Source organism: Caretta caretta, chromosome 28, assembly GCF_965140235.1.
Source record: "Caretta caretta isolate rCarCar2 chromosome 28, rCarCar1.hap1, whole genome shotgun sequence".
In the NCBI taxonomy this organism is placed as follows: domain Eukaryota; kingdom Metazoa; phylum Chordata; order Testudines; family Cheloniidae; genus Caretta; species Caretta caretta.
Genome location: NC_134233.1, coordinates 14,670,034 through 14,696,022, shown reverse-complemented (window position 1 = coordinate 14,696,022; position 25,989 = coordinate 14,670,034). Strand labels below are relative to the sequence as shown.

The following is a 25,989-nucleotide window of genomic DNA, read 5'->3' as shown; positions in this document are numbered from 1 at the left end:
CAGTTTTGTTCAGTGAAATGCAGGCCCAGAGAGTCTATTAAACTGAGAGGGGAATGGAGCTCACTGCTTATTTTATTTGTTTCCCAATGGGCAATGCCAGGTTTCTAAATCAGCTGGAATATTTTAAGATTGCGAATAATTTAGGGCAGGGTCCTGGCTCCCTGGAAGGTCGGGGAAGATGTGAGCTTCGTTAGCCAGTGAAATCTGCAGCGTGCCTATCACAATCGGCCAGTGCGGCGTGGTCCCGGGAGGTTGAGGACTGTATTTATTCGCCTCCCTTTTCTGAAAACCTGGATTGAAAAGCAGAGGTGCACACTGTGAGGGGAGTGTCCGTTCCCGATGTTGATTGCAATATCAAACGTCTCTCTCGTTGACGAAGCCACCCTCTTGCAATAAAGCCAGGGCTGGGTAAGGATCAGACTTGAAAGCGAGTATAAATGTCCGTGGAAAGAAAGGAGAAGGGGGACGGGGGACGAGAAGAAGTCCATTATTGTTGTGGTCAGGGTCCGGGTTCCAGAGAACCATCTTTCGCCCCGCAAACGTCCCTGTTCGACAAACACAAACCCGCCCAGGGCCTCCTGGTTACACTTTTTGCCCGTGACGTGAAAAATCAAACCAAACCGCCGTCTCACCGGAACATGGCCTCCCAGCAAGATGTAATAAATGACATCGAAGGCCACGTCTACACATGGCCGCGCCCTGCTGTCCACTCCGGGGCTTTGGTTGGTATAACTAGGGCGACTAGACGGCAAGTGTGAAAAATCGGGACGGGGGGGGGGTGTAATTGGCACTGATATAAGCAAAAGCCCCAAATATCGGGAATGTCCCTATAAAATCGGGACATCTGGTCACTTTACGCTTTACGTCTTCCCAGGAACAACCCCCCCCCCCCCGCCCCACACATGTGCATTCAGCCAAAGAACCGTGACTCGCCAAGGGGGTTAAAGCCCCGGGCATGGGGGGCTGGAAATGTCACTTCATACGGGGGTAGAAATGGAAAATAAAAATCCCTGCAAAGCATGGATCATTCACAGACCCCCCGCAGCACCGGTGGGGAAAAGCGACGGCCAGGTCCTCGGCCGGACAAGGGCCTTGGAGGGGGTTCAGGGGAGGCAAGACCCCCCCCCCATGGCTTCTCACCCTTCTCCCCAGCTGCCCCCCACAACTCCCCCACTGCAGCTGCCCCCCCCCCATTGCATCCCGGCCTGATCCTGCAGGCTCGGGGGGGGGGGGTTCCCCGATTCCCCGCGTGTCCCAAACACCCTTCGTGGGGCCCGGAGGGGCAGGGCCAGGCCCGGGCAGGAGCCGCCCCTTCCTGCCCCCCCCCGGGCCCGGGAGCCCTGTGTGAGTCCGCCGCGGCGGGGCCATGGCCGGGGCCGGGGCCGGGAGCGGCGCGGTGGGGCCGGGGGCGGCGCGGAGCGGGCGGGGACACGCGTGGGGCGGACACGCTCCTGCCGGGGGGGGCCCGGAGCCCGGCTCGGCCCGGGAGCGCGGGGGGCGGGGCGGGGGAGGGTGTATCGGGGGGGGGGCTGCTGGGGATGGGGGGCTGTTTGGAGCGGGGAGTTTGGGGGTGTCAGTGGGGAGGGAAGAGCGGGGAGTTTGGGGGGGTGTCCGTGGGGGAGGGAAGAGCGGGGAGTTTCGGGGGATGTCAGTGGGGGGAAGAGCGGGGAGTTTGGGGGGGTGTCAGTGGGGGGGAAGAGCGGGGAGTTTGGGGGGGTGTCAGTGGGGGGGAAGAGCGGGGAGTTTGGGGGGGTGTCAGTGGGGGGGAAGAGCAGGGAGTTTGGGGGGGTGTCAGTGGGGGGGAAGAGCGGGGAGTTTGGGGGGGTGTCCGTGGGGGGAGGGAAGAGAGGGGAGTTTGGGGGTGTCTGGGGGGAAGAGCGGGGAGTTTGGGGGGGTGTCCGTGGGGGGAGGGAAGAGAGGGGAGTTTGGGGGGTGTCCGTGGGGGGAGGTAAGAGAGGGGAGTTTGGGGGTGTCCGTGGGGGAGGGAAGAGCGGGGAGTTTGGGGGGGTGTCCGTGGGGGGAGGGAAGAGAGGGGAGTTTGGGGGGGTGTCAGTGGGGGGGAAAGAGTGGTGAGTTTGGGGGAGTGTCAGTGGGGGGAAGAGCAGGGAGTTTGGGGGGGTGTCCGTGGGGGGAGGGAAGAGCAGGGAGTTTGGGGGGTGTCAGTGGGGGGGGAAGAATGGGGAGTTTGGGGATGTCAGTGGGGGGGAAAGAGTGGTGAGTTTGGGGGAGTGTCAGTGGGGGGAAGAGCAGGGAGTTTGGGGGGGTGTCCGTGGGGGGAGGGAAGAGCAGGGAGTTTGGGGGGTGTCAGTGGGGGGGGAAGAATGGGGAGTTTGGGGATGTCAGTGGGGGGGAAAGAGTGGTTAGTTTGGGGGAGTGTCAGTAAGGGGGAAGAGCAGGGAGTTTGGGGGGGTGTCCGTGGGGGGAGGGAAGAGAGGGGAGTTTGGGGGGATGTCAGTGGGGGGAAGAGCGGGGAGTTTCAGGGGGTGTCCGTGGGGGGAGGGAAGAGAGGGGAGTTTGGGGGGGTGTCAGTGGGGGGGAAGAGCGGGGAGTTTGGGGGGGTTTCCGTGGGGGGAGGGAAGAGTGGGGAGTTTGGGGATGTCAGTGGGGGGGAAGAGCGGCGAGTTTGGGGGGTGTCAGTGGGCAGGGGGCAGACGGGGAGTTTGGGGATGTCAGAGGGAGGGGAAGAGCGGCGAGTTTGGGGGGGTACTCGATGGGGGGGCTTCATGTTCAGATCGGCACTTGGGGGCTGCGTGGGGGGGTTGGAATTGGGGGAATGTCTGAAGTTGTTGCTTAGGGTGTGGGTAGAGTCACCTGATATTCAAAGCTGGGGGGGCGGGCGGGGGGAGTGGGGGTTGGGCTGCCCCCTGTCACTTCAGCATGGGGTTCTGTGTTCCCCCCCCCCTTCACCATCTCCTCCCCCGTCACCCTCGCTGAGGTTGAACGAGGCCGGGGGAAAAAGTCTCCTTGAGTCCCAGGGGCTCGGCAGGGCAGGACGGGCCCTGAAATCGGGCCGTTGTGAGGCCGTTTGCAGCGGTTTGTAACCCCCCTCCCCTGCTTCTTCCAGGAGCCCCCCCGAGAGCGTCGGGCCCCTCTGGGAAAAGAGAGAGAAGCCGCCGAAGCCGAGGAGCCGCGGCAAAGCCAGGAGCTGCTGGTAGGTGCCCAGGGCCCAGGTTCGCCAGGGATCCCGGTGCCCCGAGTGACGGCGAATGCAGGGCCCGGCCTGCCAGCCTCAGCCAGGGACCCGTCCCCACCGGAGCCCAGGGTCCGACACGGGGGTGGCATGGTGCCCGTAGGGTGCGGGAGGCTGCTGGGCAGGAGCGGGTCAGTCTGTGTGAGCCCAGAGCCCCTGCCCACGGGCTGTCTGCGTGTCACAGTGACCGGGGAGCCTTTCCCGCACCTGGGGGAATGGGGAGGAAATGCCGGCTGCAGAGATGGAGGGTTTGGCCCAGGGCAATTGGATGAGGTTTTGGGGAGAACAGTCCCCCCCCATGAGCGATGTACAGCTCACTCCTGCCCTGATCCGTCCCCCTTGCTGGGGTAAATAACCTTCCCGTCCCCCAGCGCAAGAGATCCCGCGCTCTGGGAAATAACTCCCCCACCCGCCGGGAGGGGCATTTATGGGTCTCCCCCGGTACCCACCCGCCCTCTCCCTGTGGCTGCAGAGCCGGACGGCAGCCGAGAGGCAGAAGATGGTCTGGGAGTGGCGGGATCTGCGAGGGTTTCTGGCGGAGCAGGAGCAGCGGCTGCTGTCCCGGCTGGAAGAGCTAGAGAGAGCCATTGCCCAGAGAAGGGATGCGGGCGTCTGCCGAGTGTCCCGGGAGATTTCCCTGCTCGGGGAGCGGGGAGGAGAGAAGGGGCAGCTGCTGAGCCCACCCCTGCAGGTCAGGCTGTCGTTGCAATGATCACACGCAGCGTTCCTGTAGGAGCGTCTGCCCCAGACCCCAAAGCACTTTACAAAGGGGGGACAGGGGTAATTATCACCCTATGGGAGAAAGGGGGAAACTGAGGCACAGAGAGGGGCAGAGCGCTGCCCGAGGTCACATACTGAGTCTGTGGCAGCACCAGGGATGGGTCCTGGGTGCTGCAACCCCGAGACCTTCTCTCCTCCGCTGTAAATGTCTGTAAATCCCCTCCCCCGTGCAGAGGTCCCGAGCCAGGCCTAAAATCCCACTCTCACCAGGTTAATGGGTTACTGGGGCCAGAGGGCTTGCGGGGCTCTCGGCACTGGGAGGAATTTGACTCTCAAGGCAGAGAAACATTTTCTGCCTCTAAAGTGGCCGGGGAGAAACTTTCCACCTCCCAGCAGGGATTGCTGGGGCTGCTGAGAGCAACCGTCCCTGCTGGTGGGGACGGGGGGGAGACGGCAGCTGGTCTCTGAACCAGAACCTGAGGGTCTGAAATTCCCCTAAATACCAGAGGCTCCCATGGTGATTCCCTGCGGAGCAGGAGGCTTCCCCAGCCTGGGACACCCCCTCTGACGGCCTCTCCTTTCTCTCCTCTCCAGGGTGCTGGGAGCTCTGGGGGCAGGTAAGTCCTGGGCTCTGTCTCCCTCCCCCCATGGCGTGTTAGGTCTGCTAACCGCACTGAATACAGGGCGTCCCCCTGCCCCGGCAGCGTGACACGCCGGCTTAGAGCCTGTGATTCTGTGTCCCCTCGTGGCTGCCTCAGCAAGGGGAAGAGCCTGTTAGTCTCTGACGGCTGATACGTCCCACCAGGGCTGTGAGACATATGGGCCAGGGGCCAGACCCAGGCTGTCTGACGTATTTATGGGGCCACGTCACGTATTCAGAGTGTGCAGAATCTCAGCTTTCGATTTTTTTTTTTAAAGTAAGTTTCTAGTTCCAAAGAAACCCTCCCAAATGGACACGGAGACAATGTTGCCTTCCTGAGTCTGCAGACAGCCTGAAACAGCGGCTCAGAGGGGTGTGAATGCCCTTGGCCTGTGTCAGCATAGACACTGACTTCCTTTATTCCCCTTGGGGTGCTTGATCCTGGAGTCTCCCCTTTGTGCCTGGGTGTCCCACTGAAAGCCGTTGGTGTCCTGCTGTGAATGGAGGTGGGGTGCAGAGTCTTAAATTGATGCCCTGCCTCACTGACCGTACCGGAAAGTGGAAGACAGCCCTGTCTGCCAAATGAGTTGGACACCCTAGGGTTACTGGTTTAGCTGAAGGGCTCAGGGCTTTTGGTGTTAAGGGCCCACGTTCATTCCCTGCTGAAGACCTGGGCTCTGTCTGTGTCCACAGTGACATGTGGGAACACACCCACTCTTCGGTCTGTGTCTCCTCCCTTTCCACGTAATCCCAGTGCTGGTGCCCCTTGTTACTGGAATTTCCCAATGTGGGAGGTGGCTGTGAACATAACAACGGCCACACTGGGTCAGACCAAACTGTCCATCTAGCCCAGTGTCCTGTCTTCTGGCAGTGACCAATGCCAGGTGCCCCAGAGGGAATGAACAGAACAGGGAATCATCAAGTGATCCATCCCCTGTCGCCCATTCCCAGCTTCTGGCAAACAGAGGCTAGAGACGCCATCCTTGCCCATCCTGGCTAATAGCCACTGTTGGACCTATCCTCCATGTGCTTCTCTAGTTCTTTTTTGAACCCTGTTGTAGTCTTGGCCTTCACAACATCCTCTGGCAAGGAGTTCCACAGGTTGTGTGAAGAAATATTTTCTTTTTTTTTAAACTTGCTGCTTATTCATTTCATTGGGTGACCCCTAGTTCTTGTGTTATGTGAAGGAGTAAAAGACACTTTTTTACTTACTTTCTGCACGCCAGTCATGCTTTTATAGACCTCTATGATATTCCCCCTTAGTCGTCTTTTCCAAGCTGAAAAGTCCCAATCTTATTAATCTCTCCTCATATGGAAGCTGTTCCAGACCCCTCATCATTTCTGTGGCCCTTTTCTGTATTTTTTCCAATTCTAATATATATTTTTTTGAGATGGGGCAACCACATCTGGACATATAGAACCCATAGAACCAGGGCGTCTCAGAGAAAGCTCCTAAACTTGTCTTTGTTCCTTGCCCCAGTGTTTCCCCGTGTCCCACCTCTCTGGGCCCGTGGCCGGCACAGGGCTGAAGGCAGGTGACTCACTAGAACAGTGCCCATCCCGGGCTGCAAAACACAGATCCAGGTTTGCTGGAGTTTGGGGGTTGCTGGGCTCAGGATCTGGGGATCCAGGCCCATTTCTCACCCCCCCTCTTTCCCCAGCAGGGAGGACGGGACGTTTCGGAAGCCGGAGCCGGGGTTTGCGGAGCTGGAGAGGAGGCTCAGCGATTTCTCTCTGACAAGTGCCGTCCTGCAGCAGGTCCTGCGGGGATTCAAAGGTGAGTGGGAGTCTGGGGGTGGCGTCTCCTCTGGTTAGAGCGACCCTGGCCCTGGGGAGGAGTCGGGGACTCTCGAGATGTCACTGACCCCAGGCTCCATCTCGCAGCCCCAGCTCCGCGAGTCGCCCTTCCCCATGAGAGTCGCCCTGTGGGGCTGGCTCTGTCTGCAGCAACTGCATTGTGGGCCTCGGTCTGTGTCACCATCCCGTAGTTTAGAGCAGTTACATTAATAACCAATGGGGATTTCTCTATGAACGCGAGGGACTGAATCCTCCTCTCTCCCGTCCTCTCCTTCCCCTAGAGACGCTGCGACGGGAGCTGGGGAGTGACACAGGTACGTGTCTGTCTCTGATGGACCGGGGGGAGATTTCAGACCAATAACCATGTTCGCGACAGGGCTTCACGGCCTCCAGCCCCGATGTGCACCTGGGAAGGGTGGAACAATGGGAAGCCGGGTGAGCCCCCTGACTGATTCCCTCCTGATGTGATGTCTGATGGACCCTGTTACGGTCTTGGCCTTCACAACATCCTCTGGCAAGGAGTTCCCCAGGTTGACTGTGCATTGTGTGAAGAAATGACACTTTCTTTCTGACTTTCTGCATGCCAGTCATGCTTTCATAGACCTCTATGATATCCCTTCTTAGTCGTCTGTTTTCCAAGCTGAAAAGTCCCAGTCTTATTAATCTCTCCTCATATGGAAGATGTTCCATACCCCTTATCATTTTTGTGGCCCTTTTCTGTACTTTTTCCAATTCCAATATATCTTTTTTGAGATGGGGCGACCACATCCGCACACAGTCAGAATCCACAGAACCAGGGCGTCGCAGAGAAAGCTCCTAAACTTGTCTCTGTTCCGTGCCCCAGCATTTCCGCATTTTATTTCTGAAAATCTAAGTACACTATATCTACTGGATCCCCCTTGTCCACATACTTGTTGACCCCCTCAAGGAATTCTAGTAGATTGGTGAGGCATGATTTCCGTTGACAAAAACCATGTTGACTTTTTCCCAACAAATTATGTTCATCTCTGTGTCTGACAATTCTATGCTTTACTATAATTTCAACCAGTTTGCCCGGTATTGAAGTCAGGTTTACTGGGACCTTTAATTGCTGGGATCACCTCTGGAGCCCTTTTTAAAAATTGGCGTTCTCCGTTTGGTACAGAAGCTGATTTAAATGGTAGGTTACCGACTCGTTAGTAGTTCTGCAGTTTCATATCGGAGTTCCTTCCGAACTCTTGGGTGAATCCCATCTGGTCCTGGTGAGTTATTACTGTTTAATGTATCAGTTTGTTCCAAAACCAACTCTAATGACACCTCAGTCTGGGACAGTTCCTCACATTTGTCACCTAAAAAGAATGGCTCAGGTTTGGGACTCTCCCTCACGTCCTCAGCCGTGAAGAACGATGCAAAGAATTCATTTAGTTTCTCCTCAATGGCCTTATCGTCCTTGAGGGCTCCTTCAGCATCCTTCAGTGGCCCCACTGGTGGTTTGGCCGGCTTCCTGCTTCTGATGTATTTAAACAAAAAAAATTGCTCTTTCTCTTTGAGTCTTTGGCTGACTGTTCTTCAAAATTATTTTTTGGCCTTCCTAATTATATTTGTACACTTCATTTGCCAGAGTTTATGCTCCTTTCTATTTTCCTCACTAGGGTTTAACTTCCACTTTGTAAAGGATGCCTTTTTGCCTCTCACTGCTTCTTTTATTTTGTTGTTTAGCCACAATGGCTCTTTTCTTCGGTTCTCTTACTATGGTTTTTAATTTGGGGTATACATTTAAATGGAGTTTGCAGGGATTTCACTTTTGGCGCTGTACCTTTCAATTTCTGCTCAACTCACGTCCTCATTTCTGTGTCGTCCCCCTTTCTGAAATTAAATGCCACAGTGTTTGGCTGCTGTGGTGTTTTCCCTGCCACGGGGACGTTAAATTTAGTGATATTATGGCCACTATTACCAAGCGGTCCAGCTCTATGCACCTCTTGGACCTGATCCTGTGCCCCACTTCGGACTAAATCAGGAATTGCCTCCCCTCTGGTGGGTTCCAGGACCAGCTGCTCCAAGAAGCCGTCATTTAAGGTGTCAAGAAACTTTATCTCTGCATCCCGTCCTGAGGTGACATGTACCCAGTCAATATTGGGATGGTTGAAACCCCCCCCTTATTATGGAGTTTTTTTCATGTAATGGTCTTTCTAATCTCTCTGAGCATTTCACAGTCACTATCCCCATCCTGGTCAGGTGGTCGGTAATAGATCCCTCCTGCTACGTTCTTCTTATTAGCGCATGGAATTACTACTGTCCATGGAGAGTCTATGGCACAGTTTGGTTCAGTTCAGATTTTTACTTCATTGGATTCGACGCTTTCTGTCCCATATAGTGCCACTCCCCCACCAGCATGACCTGTTCTGTCCTTCCGATATATTTTGTGCCCTGGTGTTACTGTCTCCCATTGATTAGCCTCATTCCACCAAGTTTCTGTGATGCCTATTATATCAATAGCCTCATTTAATACGTGGCACTCTAGTTCACCCATCTTTTTATTTAGACTTCCAGCACTGGTATATAAGCACTTTAAAACGTGTCACTTTTTAGCTGTCTGCCATTATATGATGCAATTGAAGGGGACTCTTTTTTTCATTTGACTCTCTCTCATCAGATCTTACCTGTATTTTATTACCTTCCATCCTCTCCTCCTTACTAGGACATAGAGAATCTCTAGTAGAACTTCCCCTAAGGGATGTCTCTGTCCAAACCACGTGCACCTGTCGGCTTCCCCCCCAGCCCTTAGTTTCAAAACTCCTCTGTGACCTTTTTAATTTTAATATCAGGAACAGCATCCTAAAAAACTGGAACCTGGATTGGGGTCCCCTCCGTTACCCCTCTCTCTATCCCCGAGAGGTCAGCTGTGTGACTGCTCCACTCTGGAAGGGCAGTTGGAAAGTTCCCTCTCAAAGCCTGGGTGCCCAGATGCTGAATCAGCCATCCTGTCCTGGGCATCCTCTCCCAAGTGACCAGTGAGGAGACATTCCTGTACGCCCACTATTCCTTCCCCAGTTTCTTCCTCTGGGCCCTCCTCTCTAGAGTGAGATCTGTCCCTTGTTCAGCTGCAAAACTCTGCCAGCTAACAACTGGGACAGTTCTCTCACTGACATCAGGCAATAATTTCTCCCTCCCTCCCTGAGCAGACGCTGCAGAGCAGGAGCTGGTCTCAACCGCCTTCACCCCTGGAAGCACGCGGCTTCCCCCTGCTGCACAGTAATCAAGGAGGCTGTCTCCTATTCCGTCAGTAATTCCTGGGACTTTACCCTTTCCCTCTGGGGTCCCAGCATAATACTCCTTGTTGCAGGTAAACCCCTTAATAGCCTGAGCTACAAGGAAAAAATCACGTCCAATTAACATGTCAACGGGATTATCGTCCACCACCCCCACTGTTAATAAACTTTCTAAACCACCAGTTTCTATGCACATTTTTGCCAAAGGCACAAGAATCCTGTCACCTCCTGCTCATAAAAGCTCCGCCGTCTGACCTGGCCGTATGTCACCTTGAATTATCCTCCACTTGATCACAGAGATTTCTGCACCTCTGTCTTCCCACCTGAGGTATTCCCTGCCACTAATCCTGACAAAATGTGCTTCGTGTCTGGCTCTGCAGAGGCTACTCCCTCAAAAACAAGGTGATAAGTCTCAATCGCTTGAGAGGTTTCTGTGTTGAGGGCCGCAGAACTAACATGAGCAATTTGTTGCCTGCTTCTTCCCAGCAGAGGGCATTTATTCCTCAGGTGATCAGTGGAATTACAGGTTTCAAAGGGGTAGCCGTGTTAGTCTGTATCAGCAAAAAGAACGAGGAGTCCTTGTGGCACCTTAGAGACGAACAAATTTATTTGGGCATAAGCTTTATCTAACAATGTGATACCCAGCAATGCCCCTCTGCCACGTACATTGGCCAAACCGGACAGTCTCTATGCAAAAGAATAAATGGACAAAAATCAGACATCAAGAATTGTAACATTCAAAAACCAGTCAGAGAGAACTTCAATCTCCCTGGACACTCAATAATAGACTTAAAAGTGGCCATTCTTCAACAAACAAACTTCAAAACCAGACTTCAACTAGAAACTGCAGAACTGGAATTAATTTGCAAACTGGACACCATCAAATTAGGTCTGAATAAAGACTGGGAGTGGATGGGTTACTACAAAAAGTAATTTTCCCTCTGCTGATACTCACACCTTCTCGTCAACTGTTGGGAATGGGCCACATCCACCTTAGAATCATAGAATTCTAGAATCATAGAATATCGGGGTTGGAAGGGACCTCAGGAGGTATCTAGTCCAACCCCCTGCTCAAAGCAGGACCGATCCCCAACTAAATCATCCCAGCCAGGGCTTTGTCAAGCCGGGCCTTAAAAACTTCTAAGGAAGGAGATTCCACCACCTCCCTAGGTAACGCATTCCAGTGCTTCACCACCCTCCTAGTGAAAAAGTTTTTCCTAATATCCAACCTAGACCTCCCCCATTGGAACTTGAGACCATGACTCCTCGTCCTGTCCTCTGCTCCCACTGAGAACAGTCTAAAGCCATCCTCTTTGGAACCCCCTTTCAGGTAGTTGAAAGCAGCTATCAAATCCCCCCTCATTCTTCTCTTCCGCAGACTAAACAATCCCAGTTCCCTCAGCCTCTCCTCGTAAGTCATGTGTTCCTTGATTGAACCTTGATTGCACTGGCCTTTTTAGCACTACAAAAGGAATTTTCTCTCTCTTGATATTCACCCCTTCTTGTCAACCGTTGAGACTAGGCCACGTCCACATTAATTGAAATGGCCTCGTTAGCACTGACCCCCGCCCCCACTTGGTAAGGCAATTCCCATCTTTTCATGTGCTGTAATATATATTCGGCCTACTGTATTTTCCACTCCATGTATCTGATGAAGTGGGTTTTAGCCCCCAAAAGCTTCTGCCCAAATAAATGTGTTAGTCTTTAAGGTGCCACAAGGACTCCTTGTTGTTTTTAGTGGAATTACAGAGATCGCACCTTTTGGGCTCTTCTGGTTTCCCAGGGGATTTGGGATGGGGATTAGAGGAATGGTTTTGGGGAGGTGCGTGCCCAGCATCCCAGCCACCCTTTTTCTTCTCCAGGAGGGAAACAGTAACCCTGCTTCCCACCAGGTTTAAACCCCTCTTTCTCTGGTTTATTCACAATAGATGCCTAGGTCTGCTGAAAGACACCAGCCGCTAGAGAAGCCATCTCTTCCACAGTCGTTACATGTTTATCCCATGAACACTGCTTTACACCATCTTTACGTATATTTAAGGACTGTTCTTGAGCAAACATTTGTTCAAAACTTTCCACCCCTTTGCCGCTCACCCACTTGCCCAGTCAATCTTTCATTCTGTATAAATATTCACTCAAACCAGCACCCCTCTTAAAATTTCTAAATTTCACTCTTTATGTATCAGGGGTAATTTGAAACCATTGCAAACCAGTTTGTTTGTTTGTTTTTTTAAAATTTAAATGTCCAGGAGTCTAAAGCATCTTCAATTTGTATTCCATTGAATACAGTTTCAGCTTTACCAGTTAGTTTTGCAATCAGGGTCGGAACTTTCTTGGCATCTGGGATTTCATGCACTGCACATAGCCTTTCAAGTGTGGAAAGAGATTCAGTAGTATCATCTGTCTTGTTGGATGCAGGACATGGGTGGTCCCAATTGTGGATTTTTGCAGAGATGAGACTCGGAGGTGTGTGTAGGAGGGTGATGGTTCTCCTTTTCTAGCAGTTCCAGTTGGTGTTTCCGCTCTCTTTCCTCGGATTCCTTGTGCCATGGCCTCTATCTGTTTGAGGTCTAAGGTTCGCTGAGGTGCTTCTTTTTTCCCTTTTATCTCCAGTTCTTCCATTCTCAGCGGATGCTCATAGTCTCTCTTTTTCTGCCGCCTCCAACTTTTCAATTGCTTCACTGCTTTCACTCATCTTTAAGCTTCCCTTTCCCGAAATAAGCAAATAGAAAACAACAAACCGGTAACCTGCTCTCAGCCACCACACTTCAAATCTTTACCCCAATGTCTGAAGTGCAAATCTCCCTCAGAACAACAAGCGGTGCATTTCATCCTGCTTGCTGCACCACTGTGATGGGATCCCCAGTGTACACCCTGGAACTGGGGTACCACAGTGACCCATTAACCCTCCAGCCTAGGTTGACTCTCACAATGCTTTGCTAGTGGCAAGCAGCAAACCCCTCCAGGTGCTGTTACCACTCAGCACAACAGCATGTGGAGCCCCCCACCCAGCTAGATTGCATGAATGCTCCCAAAGCCTCTCATGAATTGCAAAAAGAAAGGCACCAGCCAATTGCCCCCAGTGCCCCAGCCTTGCACCCCAGAGCTGTACCGTCTTGCCCTGGTCAGAAGCCTGACCAGTGTAAGTTTGTTACCCAATCTCCCCTTCCTTAATGTGGAGAGGGCATGCAGCAGCCTTTGTAAACCGAGTTGAGATTTCCCAAGCACTTTAAGCAAAATACACGGTTTTAGGGAAAGTATAAAACAGATTTATTAACTACAGAAAGATAGGTTATAAGTGGGAGGCATAAAAGGTCAGAGATAGTTATCAAAGAAAATAAAAGATAAGTGCACAATCTAAATCGTAAACCTTATTACACTAGGCAGTATTTCAATCAAGCAATTTTCTCACCCCACTGGATGTTACAGTTCTTAATACACAGACTTCTCCCTTAAGCCTGGGACCAGTCCCCTCAGATGAAGTTTTTGTGTTCTCAACGTTCTTGTTGCTTCTGGCATAGGTGGGGGAGGAGAAAGGTCAAGGCATGATGCCACTGTCCTGTATTTTCTACCCTCAGTCCATGTGCCTGGAAAATACTAGCCCAGACATGTCCGGGTGGGCTTTGCTGGGTCACAGGGTTGAGCAATCCCCCCCGGTGTGGTCTTGAGCAACTGAGTCATAGAGCGGTGCAGTCCCCATTGAGTGGTGCTCCTTGACTCCTAATCCCTTGATGACAGCTCTCCTGCTGATTAATGGTCACTGAGCACCCGCCTGGGCGGAGATCACTACCCTTTATAGCAGAGATGCTGAAACTTACGACGTTTTTCTGTAACAAAATCTCATAACTTCCTACACACTAACAATATATCTATTTGGACAGGACAGCGTGTTTCAGCAGATCATGAACTTTCATATGATAACTTACATGGCCTGCTTTGTATGAAATATCACAGCCATATATGAATTGTGAATCTGGGGTTTACAGGGTGCGACTTTGAGGTACAGTGTGTGTCAGTGGGTTTAATCCTAGTAGGAGGGGATGGGTCTGCACTGCACTGAGCATTTTCCCATCATGAGAGTCGATGTCTATACAGAGGAAAAGCCAGTGAGAATGTGAAATGACCTAAAGACTGGTCTGAATTCCCCCCAATAACCCTTCTGTCCCTGACAGGCTGCAGAACATCCCCGGGTGACTCCAGATTCTCCCAGCCTGCCTGGAGAAGGGAAATGGGCATGGCAGAGCTGGCTCAGGTAGGGATGCTGAGGAAATGCTGGAGGGTTCCTGCAGGAGCCGGTGGGACAGTGAATACACAGGAAGGGGGGGGTTGATCTAGGGGTGGGAGGGTGCAGGAAGGGCACAGGGTGGAGAAAGGGAGGGGGGCAAGGTGCGATGAACCTGCTGGGACTCGATAAATCGGGGTCTCGGTTGTAGGAATAGAGCCATGGGGGTTGGGTGTGGAAATTCCCCTCTTTGTGGAACAGGAAACAAACTCGCTTGGGCTGGGAAAACTTCCCAGACTCCCAGTGTTGGAGCGTGAACCCACTAACCAGCGGTTGCTATGCTATGAAGGAGGCTCCCACCACTGAGGCTTAGGGAAGATGCCCCATCCCCTGACCTCCAGCTGCTGACAGTGGGGAGGGTGTTGGGATTCCTACAAGGAGGGTCTTTATCTCCAGTTCAGCCTCTGGGAAGTTGTTGAGTGGGATGAAAGGGAAGACCCTTCCCCCTCTATCTGCTGGGAAGGACGAGGGGATCTCTCTATCTCCCGTCTCCACAATGCCTCCTGGATGCACCGAGCAGGTGGTGGGTGGGACTCCTCCGACTCTGTATCCGTTTGATTGGCCCTGCTACCCCATGAATAGTGGGGCCGTGAGTGGGGCAGCAGGTCCTGAGTGTGCGGCTCTGGCTCTTTCAGGGGCCGGTGACCTTCGAGGAGGTGGCTGTGTATTTCACCAGGGAAGAGTGGGCCCTGCTGGACCCCGCTCAGAGAGCCCTCTACAGAGACGTCATGCAGGAGAACTACGAGAACGTGACCTCGCTGGGTAAGGATTCCCGTCCCCGTGGTTCTGAGAAGGGGAAATGCAGAGATAAGGTTCACGTCTCCCCCCACAATGCCACTTCTCCTCTGTCCTGATTCAGCATCACCCCGACATGCAGATGACACACCACTAGGGCTCTGCCCTCTTCACTACACAACACTCGGGGAACAGAGCACAGGGGCAGTATACCACAAAGTCTGCAATCTTCTCTTGGCTATGGTAAAACTTGGGTTTCGGTCCAGCCTAACGAAGAGAAGCTTCCAACGCCTGGCCAGCCCTCAGATGGAGCCTACGCCACACAAACCATCACAGACTTGCAAAATATTACCATGCTTTTGCCCTCTCCTAGAGGATTCCTTCTGAGTCGTTGCCCTCACTTGCCCCTCTCTAAGCCCAGGAGACATCTAGCGTGTGTGCCACCAGAGTCCCGACAATGCTCATGGCAAAAACACACCCTTGTGCACGTTTATCGTCCACTAATCCCTCCACCCTCTCTTATGGACCGCAGCCTTGTCGCGGTGGGGAGTCTTGCGTAGGCTTAAAGACCCTCAGAGCTACATCGTTCTGAGCTTTCATACTCCTTGTAGGATCCCCCTTGGCAAGCAGGTCTGAGACGAGGCTCCTGACTAACTGTGGTCCAAACTTCGCAAGACCCCAATGGTGGGTCGGGCCCATATAGAAGATCTTCTTGTACTCTGTGGCTGTGAAGGCGGATGAGGGCTGCAGCAGCAGGGAGGCCGCTGGTTCATAGAATCATAGAATATAAGGGTTGGAAGGGACCCCAGAAGGTCATCTAGTCCAACCCCCTGCTCGAAGCAGGACCAATTCCCAGTTAAATCATCCCAGCCAGGGCTTTGTCAAGCCTGACCTTAAAAACCTCTAAGGAAGGAGATTCTACCACCTCCCTAGGTAACGCATTCCAGTGTTTCACCACCCTCTTAGTGAAAAAGTTTTTCCTAATATCCAATCTAAACCTGTCTGGGTTGTCTGGGATCTCCTTGCCACTGCATCAGGGTTTTCCTCCTGTCAAGTCTCGTGTGGTTTTTGTGGGATTAGCATCTGCATGAGCCGTGATCTCTGGCAGTCTTTAGTCACAAATCTGCTTGCCGGCGACAATGGCCGTCTTGCGCTTGGATGAGACAGAAGTGTCTTTCGGCACCGGTGGCTCTGACAGAGCAGGCCTCTTTTAGGATCTCTTCTGCTCGCCCCAAACGGGGAGGGGGGCTAGAAAAGGTGCCCCAAACATAGGCTGTCTCACACACTTCCAACTGGAAGGCCGCATCCAGTGGGATCACTCAGCTCCGAGGCCAAAACAAGAGATAGAAGACAATGAATTTTGTCACCTGGAACGTCCGCACCCTTATGGACTCTCAAGCACAGTGAATGCCCAGGAAGAAGAACTCCCAGACTTGCCAGAGAAGGGGCAAGACTCACCGTTGACATGGAGGCTCTTCGTGAGACCCGCCGGGCTGATGAGGGCCAATTAAAAGGGGATGGAGGTGGCTACACCTTCTTTTGGAAAGGAAAGCCACCTGAAGGGAGTCACGGGATTGGCTTTGCCATCAAAAATAAGATCGCCAGTCAGCAACCAGTGGGGATCAATGAGCATCTCATGACTCTTCGGCTCAAGCTCAGCGACAACCAATATGCCACCGTCATCCGCGCTTACGCCCGAACACTCGATGGTAAGGAGGACAACAAGGAGGAGTTTTATAGCGCTCGCGATGCGGTCCTCACAGCCACACCTAAGGTAGGCAAACTCATCCTCCTGGGAGATTTCAATGCCAGAGTCGGGTGGGACTGCCAGCTCTGGAGAGGCACGATAGGCAAAGAAGTGGTGGGAAATGTGAACCCCAATGGTATTCTCCTCCTCAGCAAATGTGTGGCGCGTGACCTGCTCATCACAAATACCACCTTCAGGCAGAGTAACAAATTTAAGACCATCAGGAAACATCCTCAGTCCAAAAACTGGCACCCCCTTGACTATGTTATAGTCAGAGCCCGAGAATACGCCGACGTCCGTGTAATATGAGACACGAGAGGTACGGATCACTGTTGGACAGACCATCGATTAGTGAGGTCAGTCATGTACCTGCAGCTTGCTCCGTGACGCCGCGAACACCCAAAGACTAAGCGAAAGTGGTAGAACGTCAGAGCACTTAACGACCAAGCCAGCTGCGAGATGTTGCAGTAACGCCTGTCAGGAATTCTCTAACTTGCTTGATAACACCATTGACATGGAAGAGCACTGGGATCAACTTAAAAATACCGTCCACAATGCATGTGCTGAAACCATAGGGTATGCCGCTCATCGGCACCGAGACTGGTTTGACGAAAACAATGAGGACATCCTAGCATTCGTTCAACAGAAAAGAAATGCATTCTGTAACTGGCAAAATGACTTCTCTAACCAGTGAAAATATGAGGTTTATCACCCGCTCAAAGCGGGGTCCTGGGGAAGCCAGAGGGTCCTGCCCCCAAACTCCGCAGTCAGACGGGACTCTCAGCCAACCAGTAGCACAGAAGGTTTATTAGACGACAGGAACATGGTCTAAAACAGAGTTTGTAGGCACAGAGAACAGGACCCTCAGCCGGGTCCATTTTGGGGGGCAGTGAGCCAGACAACCACGTCTGCCCTTCACTCCATGTCCCCAGCCAGACCCAAACTGAAACTCCCTCCAGCCCCTCCTCCTCTGGGCTTTGTCCCTCTCCCGGGCCAGGAGGTCACCGGATCCCTTTGTTCTCCAACTCTTCAGCTCTCACCTTGCAGGGGGGAAGGGCCCAGGCCATCAGTGGCCAGGAAACAGGGTGTTGGCCATTCTCTGTATCCAGACCCCTGCACACACCTGCCCTCTAGGGCTCTGCAACGATCATACACCTTTATCCCCCCACTTAGATACTTAAGAACTGCCTAGGGGAAACTGAGGCACCTCCACAATATTCAGAGGAAACATTAAGAACAGTCCCACTTTGTGTCACAGCCCAGAATGATGTTCGTTTCTTTTGCAACAGTGTTACACTGTTGACTCATATTTAGCTTGTGATCCACTATGACCCCCAGATCCCTTTCCGCAGTGCTCCTTCCTAGGCAGTCATTGCCCATTTTGTATGTGTGCAACTGATTGTTCCTTCCGAAGTGGAGTACTTTGCAATTGTCCTTATTGAATTTCATCCTGTTTACTTCAGACCATATCTCCAGTTTGTCCAGATCATTTTGAATTTTAATCCTATCCCCCAAAGCACTTGCAACCCCTCCCAGCTTGGTATCGTCCACAAACTTTAAAAGTGTACTCTCTATGGGATTATCTAAATCATTGATGAAGATACTGAACAGAACCGGACCCAGAACCGATCCCTGCGGGACCCCACTTGTTATGCCCTTCCAGCATGACTGTGAACCACTGATAACTGTTCTCTGGGATCGTTTTTCCAACCAGTTTTGCACCCACCTTTTAGTAGCTCCGTCAAGGTTGCATTTCCCTAGTTTGTTCATGAGAAGGTCAGGAGAAGGGCAACCCTCAGTTTGGCCACTTTTGCTAGTGGCTCAAACCTGCCGTTCACTCAGCTAACCTCATCACTGGCTAGCATGGGGAAAAGGAAGGAGAACAATCCCCGCAGTCTCTGCTGGTCCACCTAGTAGGTCAGGGGACAGGCCAGGGACCTTCCCCTCTGGTGGGACCCACAGTCCAGGTCAACTCCTCCTGTATCCAATAGGGAGTTGTGGGAATGGGGGGAACCCAGGCCTGCCCTCTACTCCAGGTTGCAGCCCAGCACTCTGTGGATCACAGCTGTTCACAGTGTTTCGTGTAACACCTGTGTGACAGCTACAACTCCCTGGGCTACTTCCCCATGGCCTCCTCCCAACACCTTCTGTATCGTCACCACAGGACCTTCCTCCTGATGCCAGATAGCGTCTGTACTCCTCAGTCTTCCAGCAGCACGCCCTCTCACTCTCAGCTCCTTGCACGCCCCTCACTGACAGAAGTGAGCTCCTTTTTAAACCAGGTGCCCTGATTAGCCTGCCTTAATTGATTCTAGCAGCTTCTTAATTGGCTTCAGGTGTCCTAATTAGTCTGTCTGCCCTAATTTGTTCCAGCAAGTTCCTGATTATTCTGGAACTGCCCCTGTTACCTTACCCAGGGAAAAGGGACCTGCTTAACCTGGGGCTAATATATCTGCCTTCTATCACTCTCCTGTAGCCATCTGGCCCAACCCTGTCACATACCTTCTCCCCGCCCCCCAACTCAACACCATGGGGTTTGGCAACTTGGGACATCAGGCAGTGTACCTGTGACAAGCCATCTGCATTGCCATGGTGGCTTCCAGCCCGGTGTTGTATGGTGAATTGGAAAGGTGGTAGGGACAGGAACCATCTGGTCACCCTTGCATTCTTCTCTTTATTTAGCTGCATCCACTGGAGAGGTGCATGGTCGGTCACAGGGGTAAACCGTCGTCCCAGCAGGTAAAAACGTAAACCGTCGTCCCAGCAGGTAAAAACCTACATGGCCCATTTCGCAGCAAGGCACTCTCTCTCAACAACGGCATACTTCTACTCTCTCAGGAGGAGTTTCCTGCTGAGGTAGAGGATTGCGTGTTCTTTGTCTCTGACCATCTGCGATAGGACCGCTCCCAATCCTACTTCAGACGCATCTGTCTGTAAAATGAATTCTTTGTTGAAGTCTGGGGCTATAAGCATGGGGTTACTACAGAGGGCTGTCTGTAGATCCATGACTGCTTTCTCTGCGGCATCTGTCCACTTCACCATGGAGTGGTGTCTGGAGTCTGGACCCCGGGCTTTTATCAGGTCTGTCAGGGGACTCACTCTGGTAGCAAAATGGGGAATAAATCGTCGGTAGTACCCCACCACACCCAGGAATGCCCGGACTTGCTTTTTCTGATTCGTCCGGGGCCAATTTTGGATAGCCTCCAGTTTGTTTAGTTGGGGCTTGACCATGCCCCTTCCTACAATGTAGCCAAGGTATTTAGCCTCGGCTAGCTCTATAGCACACTTGGCTGGGTTGGCTGTGAGCCCAGCCCGTCTTAGCGTGTCCAGAACCGCTTCCACCTTTCCTAAGTGGGTTTCCCAGTCGGGGGTGTGAATAATCACATCATCCAGGTATGCCGCTGCATAACTGGTATGGGGCCATAGGAGCTTGTCCATAAGACGCTGGAAGGTGGCAGGTGCCCCATGCAGTCCAAAAGGAAGAATGGGATATTGAAACAGACTCTCTGGTGTAGAGAATGCCGTCTTTTCTTTCACCTCTTTGGCAAGGGGAATCTGCCAGGATCCCTTTGTTAAATCAAGGGTGGTCAAAAATTGGGCATTACCCAGGCGGTCAACTAACTCATCGATACGGGGTATGGGGTATTCATCAAATTTGGATCTCTCATTCAGCCAGCGAAAGTCATTACAAAACCTAGTGGTGCCATCGGGTTTGGGCACCAACACAATCGGGCTTGACCACTGACTGTGGGACTCCTCAATGACTCCCAGCTCCAACATCCTTTTTACCTCTGCCTTGATCTCCTCCCTTTTTGCCGCTGGGACCCAGTAGGGCCTTTGCCCCAGGGTCTGTGACAATGTGGTGATATGCTTCGGTGGTCCGGCCTGGTTTGGTTGAAAACACGTCCTGGTACCGGTTGATCATCTCAGTTGCCTCCTTCTTCTGGTTCGGTGTCAGATCAGGGGACATCCTGATCTGCTCCTGCAGGTTATTTCCCTGGATCGGGGCCTCTTGGGCCACCACACATGCCTCTCACTGGTGCCAAGGTTTTAAGAGGTTAATGTGATAAATCTGTTCTTGTTTCCAGCATCCTGGTTGCCGCACCTTATAGGTTACTTCCCCCACGGGTTCAACCACCTCATAGGGCCCCTGCCATTGGGCCAGAAGCTTGCTTTCTGCCGTGGGTACCAACACCATCACCCGATCCCCTGGTTGGAACTGTCGGACTTTTGCCTGGCGATTGTAATGGGTTCGCTGGGCCTCCTGTGCCTTTTCCAAATGTTCCCATACAATAGGGGTGACCCGGGCTATCCATTCTCGCATCTGCAATACATGTTCAATTATATTTCTCCCCTCATTGGGTTCCTCTTCCCAGATACCTAGTAAGCCACGGGGGTGGTGTCCGTATAATAACTCAAAGGGGGAAAACCCAGTTGAGGCCTGAGGTACCTCCCGGATAGCAAACATAAGGTAAGGTAGTACGGTGTCCCAATCTTTCTCATCCCGACTTACCACCTTCCATATCATAGCCTTGAGGGTTCAGTTAAACCTTTCTACCAGCCCATCGGTCTGTGGATGATAGACTGAAGTTCTCAGGGTATGGATATGGAGCAGCATACAGAGGTCCTTCATTAGCTTTGATATAAACGGGGTTCCTTGGTTTGTTAATATCTCCTTTGGTAGCCCCACTCAGGCAAAGATCCCCACCAGCTCTTTGGCTATCATTTTAGAGGCTGTCTTCCGCAGGGGGACGGCTTCTGGGTAGCGAGTAGCATAGTCCAAAACAACGAGTATATATTGGTGGCCCCAAGCCGTCTTCTCCAGGAGTCCCACTAGGTCCATGGCTATTCGCTCGAAGGGGACCTCTATGGTGGGAAGGGGTACTAAAGGTACCCTCAAGTGGGGATGGGGCCTGTGCAGCTGACACTCCGGGCAGGACGCACAGTACCTCCGCAGTTCTTCATGTACCCTGGGCCAGAAGAACCATTGTAGGTCCCGTGCCAGGGTCTTCTCTACCCCCAAATGCCTCCCAAAAAGATGACTATGGGCAAGACTTAATTCAGCATTCTTCCGCCGGCCCACTTCTTGGATCCCAATGGGATCACTGTCCTGTAGCCATCTGGCCCGAGCTTGTCACACCCCCTATCCACAAGGCTTGTTACCCTGTCAAAGAAAGCTATCAGGTTGGTTTGACATTATTTGTTCTTCACAAATCCATGCTGACTGTTACTTATCACCTTTTTATCTTCTAGGTGTTTGCAAATTGATTGCTTAATTATTTGCTCCATTGTCTTTCCGGGTACGGAAGTTAAGCTGACTGGTCTGTAATTCCCTGGGTTGTCCTTATTTTCCTTTTTATAGATTGGCACTGTATTTGCTCTTTTCCAGTCTTCTGCAATCTCTCTTTTGAGATGCTGAAGGAGCCCTCAAGGGGGATCAGGCCATTGCAGTGTATCTGAACTAATTCTTTGCATCGGTATTCATGGCTGAGGATGAGAGGGAGATTCCCCAACCAGAGCCATTCTTTTTCGGTGACAAATCTGAGGAACTGTCTGAGACTGAGCTGTCATTAGAGGAGGTTTTGGAACAAATTTATACATTAAACAGTAACAAGTCACCACGACCAGATGGTATCACCCAAGAGTTCTGAAGGAACTCAAATGTGAAATTGCAGAACTATTAAGTGTGGTATGTAACCTATCATTTAAATCAGTTTCTATACCAGATGACTAGAGGGTAGCTAATGTGATGCCAATTTTTAGAAAAGGCTCCAGAAGTGATTCCGGCAATCACAGGACAGTAAGGCTAATTTCAGTACCAGGCAAATTGGTTGAAACTCTAGTAAACAACAGAATTAAGAATGGTTAGACACAGAGATGAACATGATTTGTTGGGGAAGAGTCAACATGGTTTTTGTAAAGGGAAATCAGGCCTCACCAATCTAGTAGAATTCTTTGAGGGGGTCAACAAGCATGTGGACAAGGGGGATCCAGTGGATATGGTGTACTTAGATTTTCAGAAAGCCTTTGACAAGGTCCCTCACCAAAGGCTCTTAAACAAAGTAAACTGTCATGGGATAAGGGGGAAGGTCCTTTCATGGAGCAGGAAACAAAAGCTAGGAAACAAAGAGTAGGAATAAATGGTCAGTTTTCAGAATGGAGAGAGGTAAATAGTGGTGTCTATACTGGGCCCAGTCCTATTCAACATATTCATAAATGATCTGGGAAAAGGGGTAAACAGTGAGGTGGCAAAATTTGCAGATGATACAAAGCTACTCAAGATAGTTTAATCCCAATCAGACTGCGAAGAGTTACAAAGGACCACACAAAACTGGGTGACTGGGCAACAAAATGGCAGATGAAATTCATTGTTGGTAAATGCAAAGTAATGCACAGTGGAAAACGAATCCCAACTCTAAACATATAAAATGACGGGGTCTAAATTAGCTGTTACCACTCAAGAGAGAGATCTTGGAGTCATTGTGGCTAGTTCTCTAAAAACATCCACTCGACGTGCAGTGGCAGTCAACAAAAATTTTAAGCAGAATGTTCTACACATTCGAACATCCGGGGAGCTAGCCTCAGCCTACACCAAAATGGGTTGGGGTTAAAATAATAAAAAAATTGTGAGAAATCTCCTATGCACCCCCCTGATTTCCTTTCCCTGTGCAGAGTTTCCAGTTTTCTCACCTGATGTGATCTCCCATCTGGAACAAGACAAAGAGCCGTGGCTCCCAGATCTCCTTGATTCAGAGGAAGGAGGCACCCTGAGAGGTGCCTGCACAGGTGAGGAATCATGAAATCAATTCAAAACCTGTCCGTGTCTGAAGGACACAGCTGGGATTCCCGACCGAGACCTTGTGAGTTCTCTGAGATCAGAATTGTCCCCAGCAGGTTTGTATCCTCAGGGCAGATGTCGTTCATGACTTCCTACCCATCCTGAGTGACACCTGGCAGTAGCTCCCTCCTTGACCTCCCTTCCCCCTGAGGGATTTACAGGCAGAATTGATCCCCTTATGTCTGCTGGACAGAATTTGGGGAAGTTCAGTCCCTGATTTATGTCCATCTCTCCAACACTTATTTAGTTGACCGTGACTGTGAAATGCTCAGGGAGATTAGAGAGGCTATAGAAATAAAAAACTCAGTAATAATGGGGGATTTCAAGTATCCCCAGATAGATCAGGTACATGTCACCTCAGGACAGGATGCAGAGATCAAGTTTCTTGACACCATAAATGACGGCTTCTTGGAGCAGCTAGTCCTGGAACCCACCAGAGGGGAGGCAATTCCTGATTTAGTCCTAAATGGAGCATGGGATCTGGTCCAAGAAGTGACTCTAGGTGTATCTCTTGGTAATAGTGACCATAATATAATTAAATTTAACATCCCTGTGGAAGGGGGAAAACACTAAAGAAGCCCACCATAGTTGCATTTAATTTCAGAAAGGGGACCTACACCCAAATGAGGACGTTAATTCAACAGGAATTAAAAGGTACAATCTCAAAAGTGAAATGCCTGCAAGCTGCATGGCAACTTAAAAACAAGACAGTGGAAGCTCAAATTAAATGTATATCCTAAATTAAAAAAACGTAGTAAGAAGACCAAGAAAGTGCCTCCGTGTCTAAACTTCTAAAAGAAGCTGTTAGAGGCAAAAAGGCATCCTTTAAAAATTGTAAATTAAATCCTACTGAGGAAAATAGAAAGGAACATAAACTGTGGAAAGCCCCTGTAACCATTCCTTTGTGGGTCACAACTGAGAATACCCAAATTCAAGACAAACTGCTGAGAAAGAGGGCAGAACATAAGCTGGAGAAAGTGTAAAAGTACAATCAGGCAGGTCAAAAAAGAATTTGAAGAGCAACTTGCCAAAGACTCAAAAAGTAACCGGGAAAAAAAATTTTGAAGTAGCGCGAAGCTTGCTAAACAACCGGTGGGGCCACGGGACGATCAAGTTGCTGAAGGAGCACTCAAGGGCGATAAGGCCGTTGCAGAGAAACTAAATGAATTCTTTGCGTCAGTCCTCGCAGCAGAGGATGTGAGGGAGATTCCCAAACTGGAGCCATTCTCTTTTAGGTGAGAAATCTGAGGAACTGTCCCAGATTGAGGTGTCATTAGAAGAGACTTGGAACAAACTGATAAATTCAACATCAATAAATCACCAGGACCAGATGGGATTCACCCAAGGGTTCTGAAGGAACTTAAATGTGAAATTGCAGAGCTACTAACTATGGTTTGTAAGCTATCATTTAAATCAGTTTCTGGACCAGATGACTGGATAGCTAATGTGACACCAGTATTTATAAAAGGCTCCAGAAGCGATCTTGACATTTACAAGCCGGTAAGCCTAACTTCAGTAAAAGGCAAATTGTCTGAAAATCTAGTAAAGAACAGAATTGTCAGACACAGGGATGAACACGATTTGGATCAGTACCAATAGTGAAAAATTGATGATCATACGTGTTGCTAACAGCAGCCAAAACTTGTGGGCCTTTTTGAGGGAGTGCAGCTTAGCAGAGAATCATACAATCATAGAATATCAGGGTTGGAAGGGACTTCAGGAGGTATCTAGTCCAACCCCCTGCTCAAAGCAGGACCAACCTCAACTAAATCATCCCAGCCAGGGCTTTGTCAAGCCTGACCTTAAAAACCTCAAAGGAAGTAGATTCCACCACCTCCCTAGGGAACCCATTCCATGCATGACAAAGCCAGGAAGGAAGGGAGCCTCTGGCTCAAACTTTGCCTGCACCTACGTCCCTCCCTGATGAAATCGCTGTTGGATGTGCTGGGGCCTATGTTTTAGGAGAAAAGCAAGAGGCCTGTCTACATTTGCCCTCTCAGAGGTGTCCGTCAGGGCCTCAAGACATGCAAAATTTACAGGAACACATCTGGCTAATTAGCAAGCAGAGAAAACCTCTCACTTAGCTTTTGAAATGGCTTACCGAACATGGTTTGGTTTTTTTTGCTTGATATGTCATTGTCTACCAACAAGGATAAAGAAGCGGTGAGAGGTTTGGACTCTTCGGGATCTCTTCATGGATACAATTTAGGATTCCCAAGGGCAGCTGAAAGATGGGCCAATGCACCGCTTGAGAGCCACACCACACTTTGGTAACTATCGAGGGTTGGGGGTGTTTTCCTCGCATGTTGCAGATGTGTGTAAGTGCTTGAGACTCAATAAAATAAAGCTTTAACTGAGACCCCTCTTGTATTGTATTGTTTGTGCCAGCAAGTTATTGGTTGGGTGGCCATGTCTCCACGGATTTATTTCCTGACACCACCTGGCACAGAATAAAGTTACCTAGAGCTTTGGGTTGAAAGAACCCCGGGTTATAATACTCTGTTTTTGATCCATTTGAATTCCCCTTTGAAACTTTCATCAACTTCAAGCATATAAAAGGTTGTTTGAATGAGGAGGGAGAAAAATTCTTCTTCTTAACCTCTGAGGACAGGACAAGAAGCAATGGGCTTAAATTGCAGCAAGGACAGTTCAGGGTGGACATGAGGAAAAACTTCCTAACTGTTAAGCACTGGAATAAACTGCCGAGGGAGGTTGTGGAATCTGCACCATTGGAGATTTTTAAGAGCAGGTTAGACAAACACCTGTCAGGGATGGTCTAGATAATACTTAGTCCT

At 50.9% G+C, this 25,989-nt stretch overlaps 1 protein-coding gene across 1 annotated transcript; it reads left to right on the top strand.

The window, feature by feature from the left end:
* Positions 1-1,351: 1,351 nt before the first annotated feature.
* On the top strand, positions 1,352-25,553 carry LOC142068415 (uncharacterized). Its single transcript, XM_075124016.1, has 10 exons — positions 1,352-1,396; positions 3,065-3,151; positions 3,663-3,881; positions 4,505-4,527; positions 6,212-6,327; positions 6,629-6,661; positions 13,765-13,844; positions 14,510-14,636; positions 23,029-23,142; positions 25,346-25,553. Exons 1-10 carry the CDS (start codon positions 1,367-1,369, stop codon positions 25,348-25,350), a joined length of 834 nt encoding a protein of 277 aa, XP_074980117.1. The 5' UTR covers positions 1,352-1,366; the 3' UTR covers positions 25,351-25,553.
* The last annotated feature ends 436 nt before the right edge of the window (positions 25,554-25,989 follow it).

Bases quoted from the DNA above. Each gene is read 5' to 3' on its own strand.
- LOC142068415 (XM_075124016.1), top strand. From the start codon at position 1,367: ATGGCCGGGGCCGGGGCCGGGAGCGGCGCG. The intron at 1,397-3,064 runs GTGGGGCCGGGG...TGCTTCTTCCAG, and splicing joins CCGGGGCCGGGAGCGGCGCG to GAGCCCCCCCGAGAGCGTCG. The intron at 6,662-13,764 runs GTACGTGTCTGT...TGTCCCTGACAG, and splicing joins GGAGCTGGGGAGTGACACAG to GCTGCAGAACATCCCCGGGT.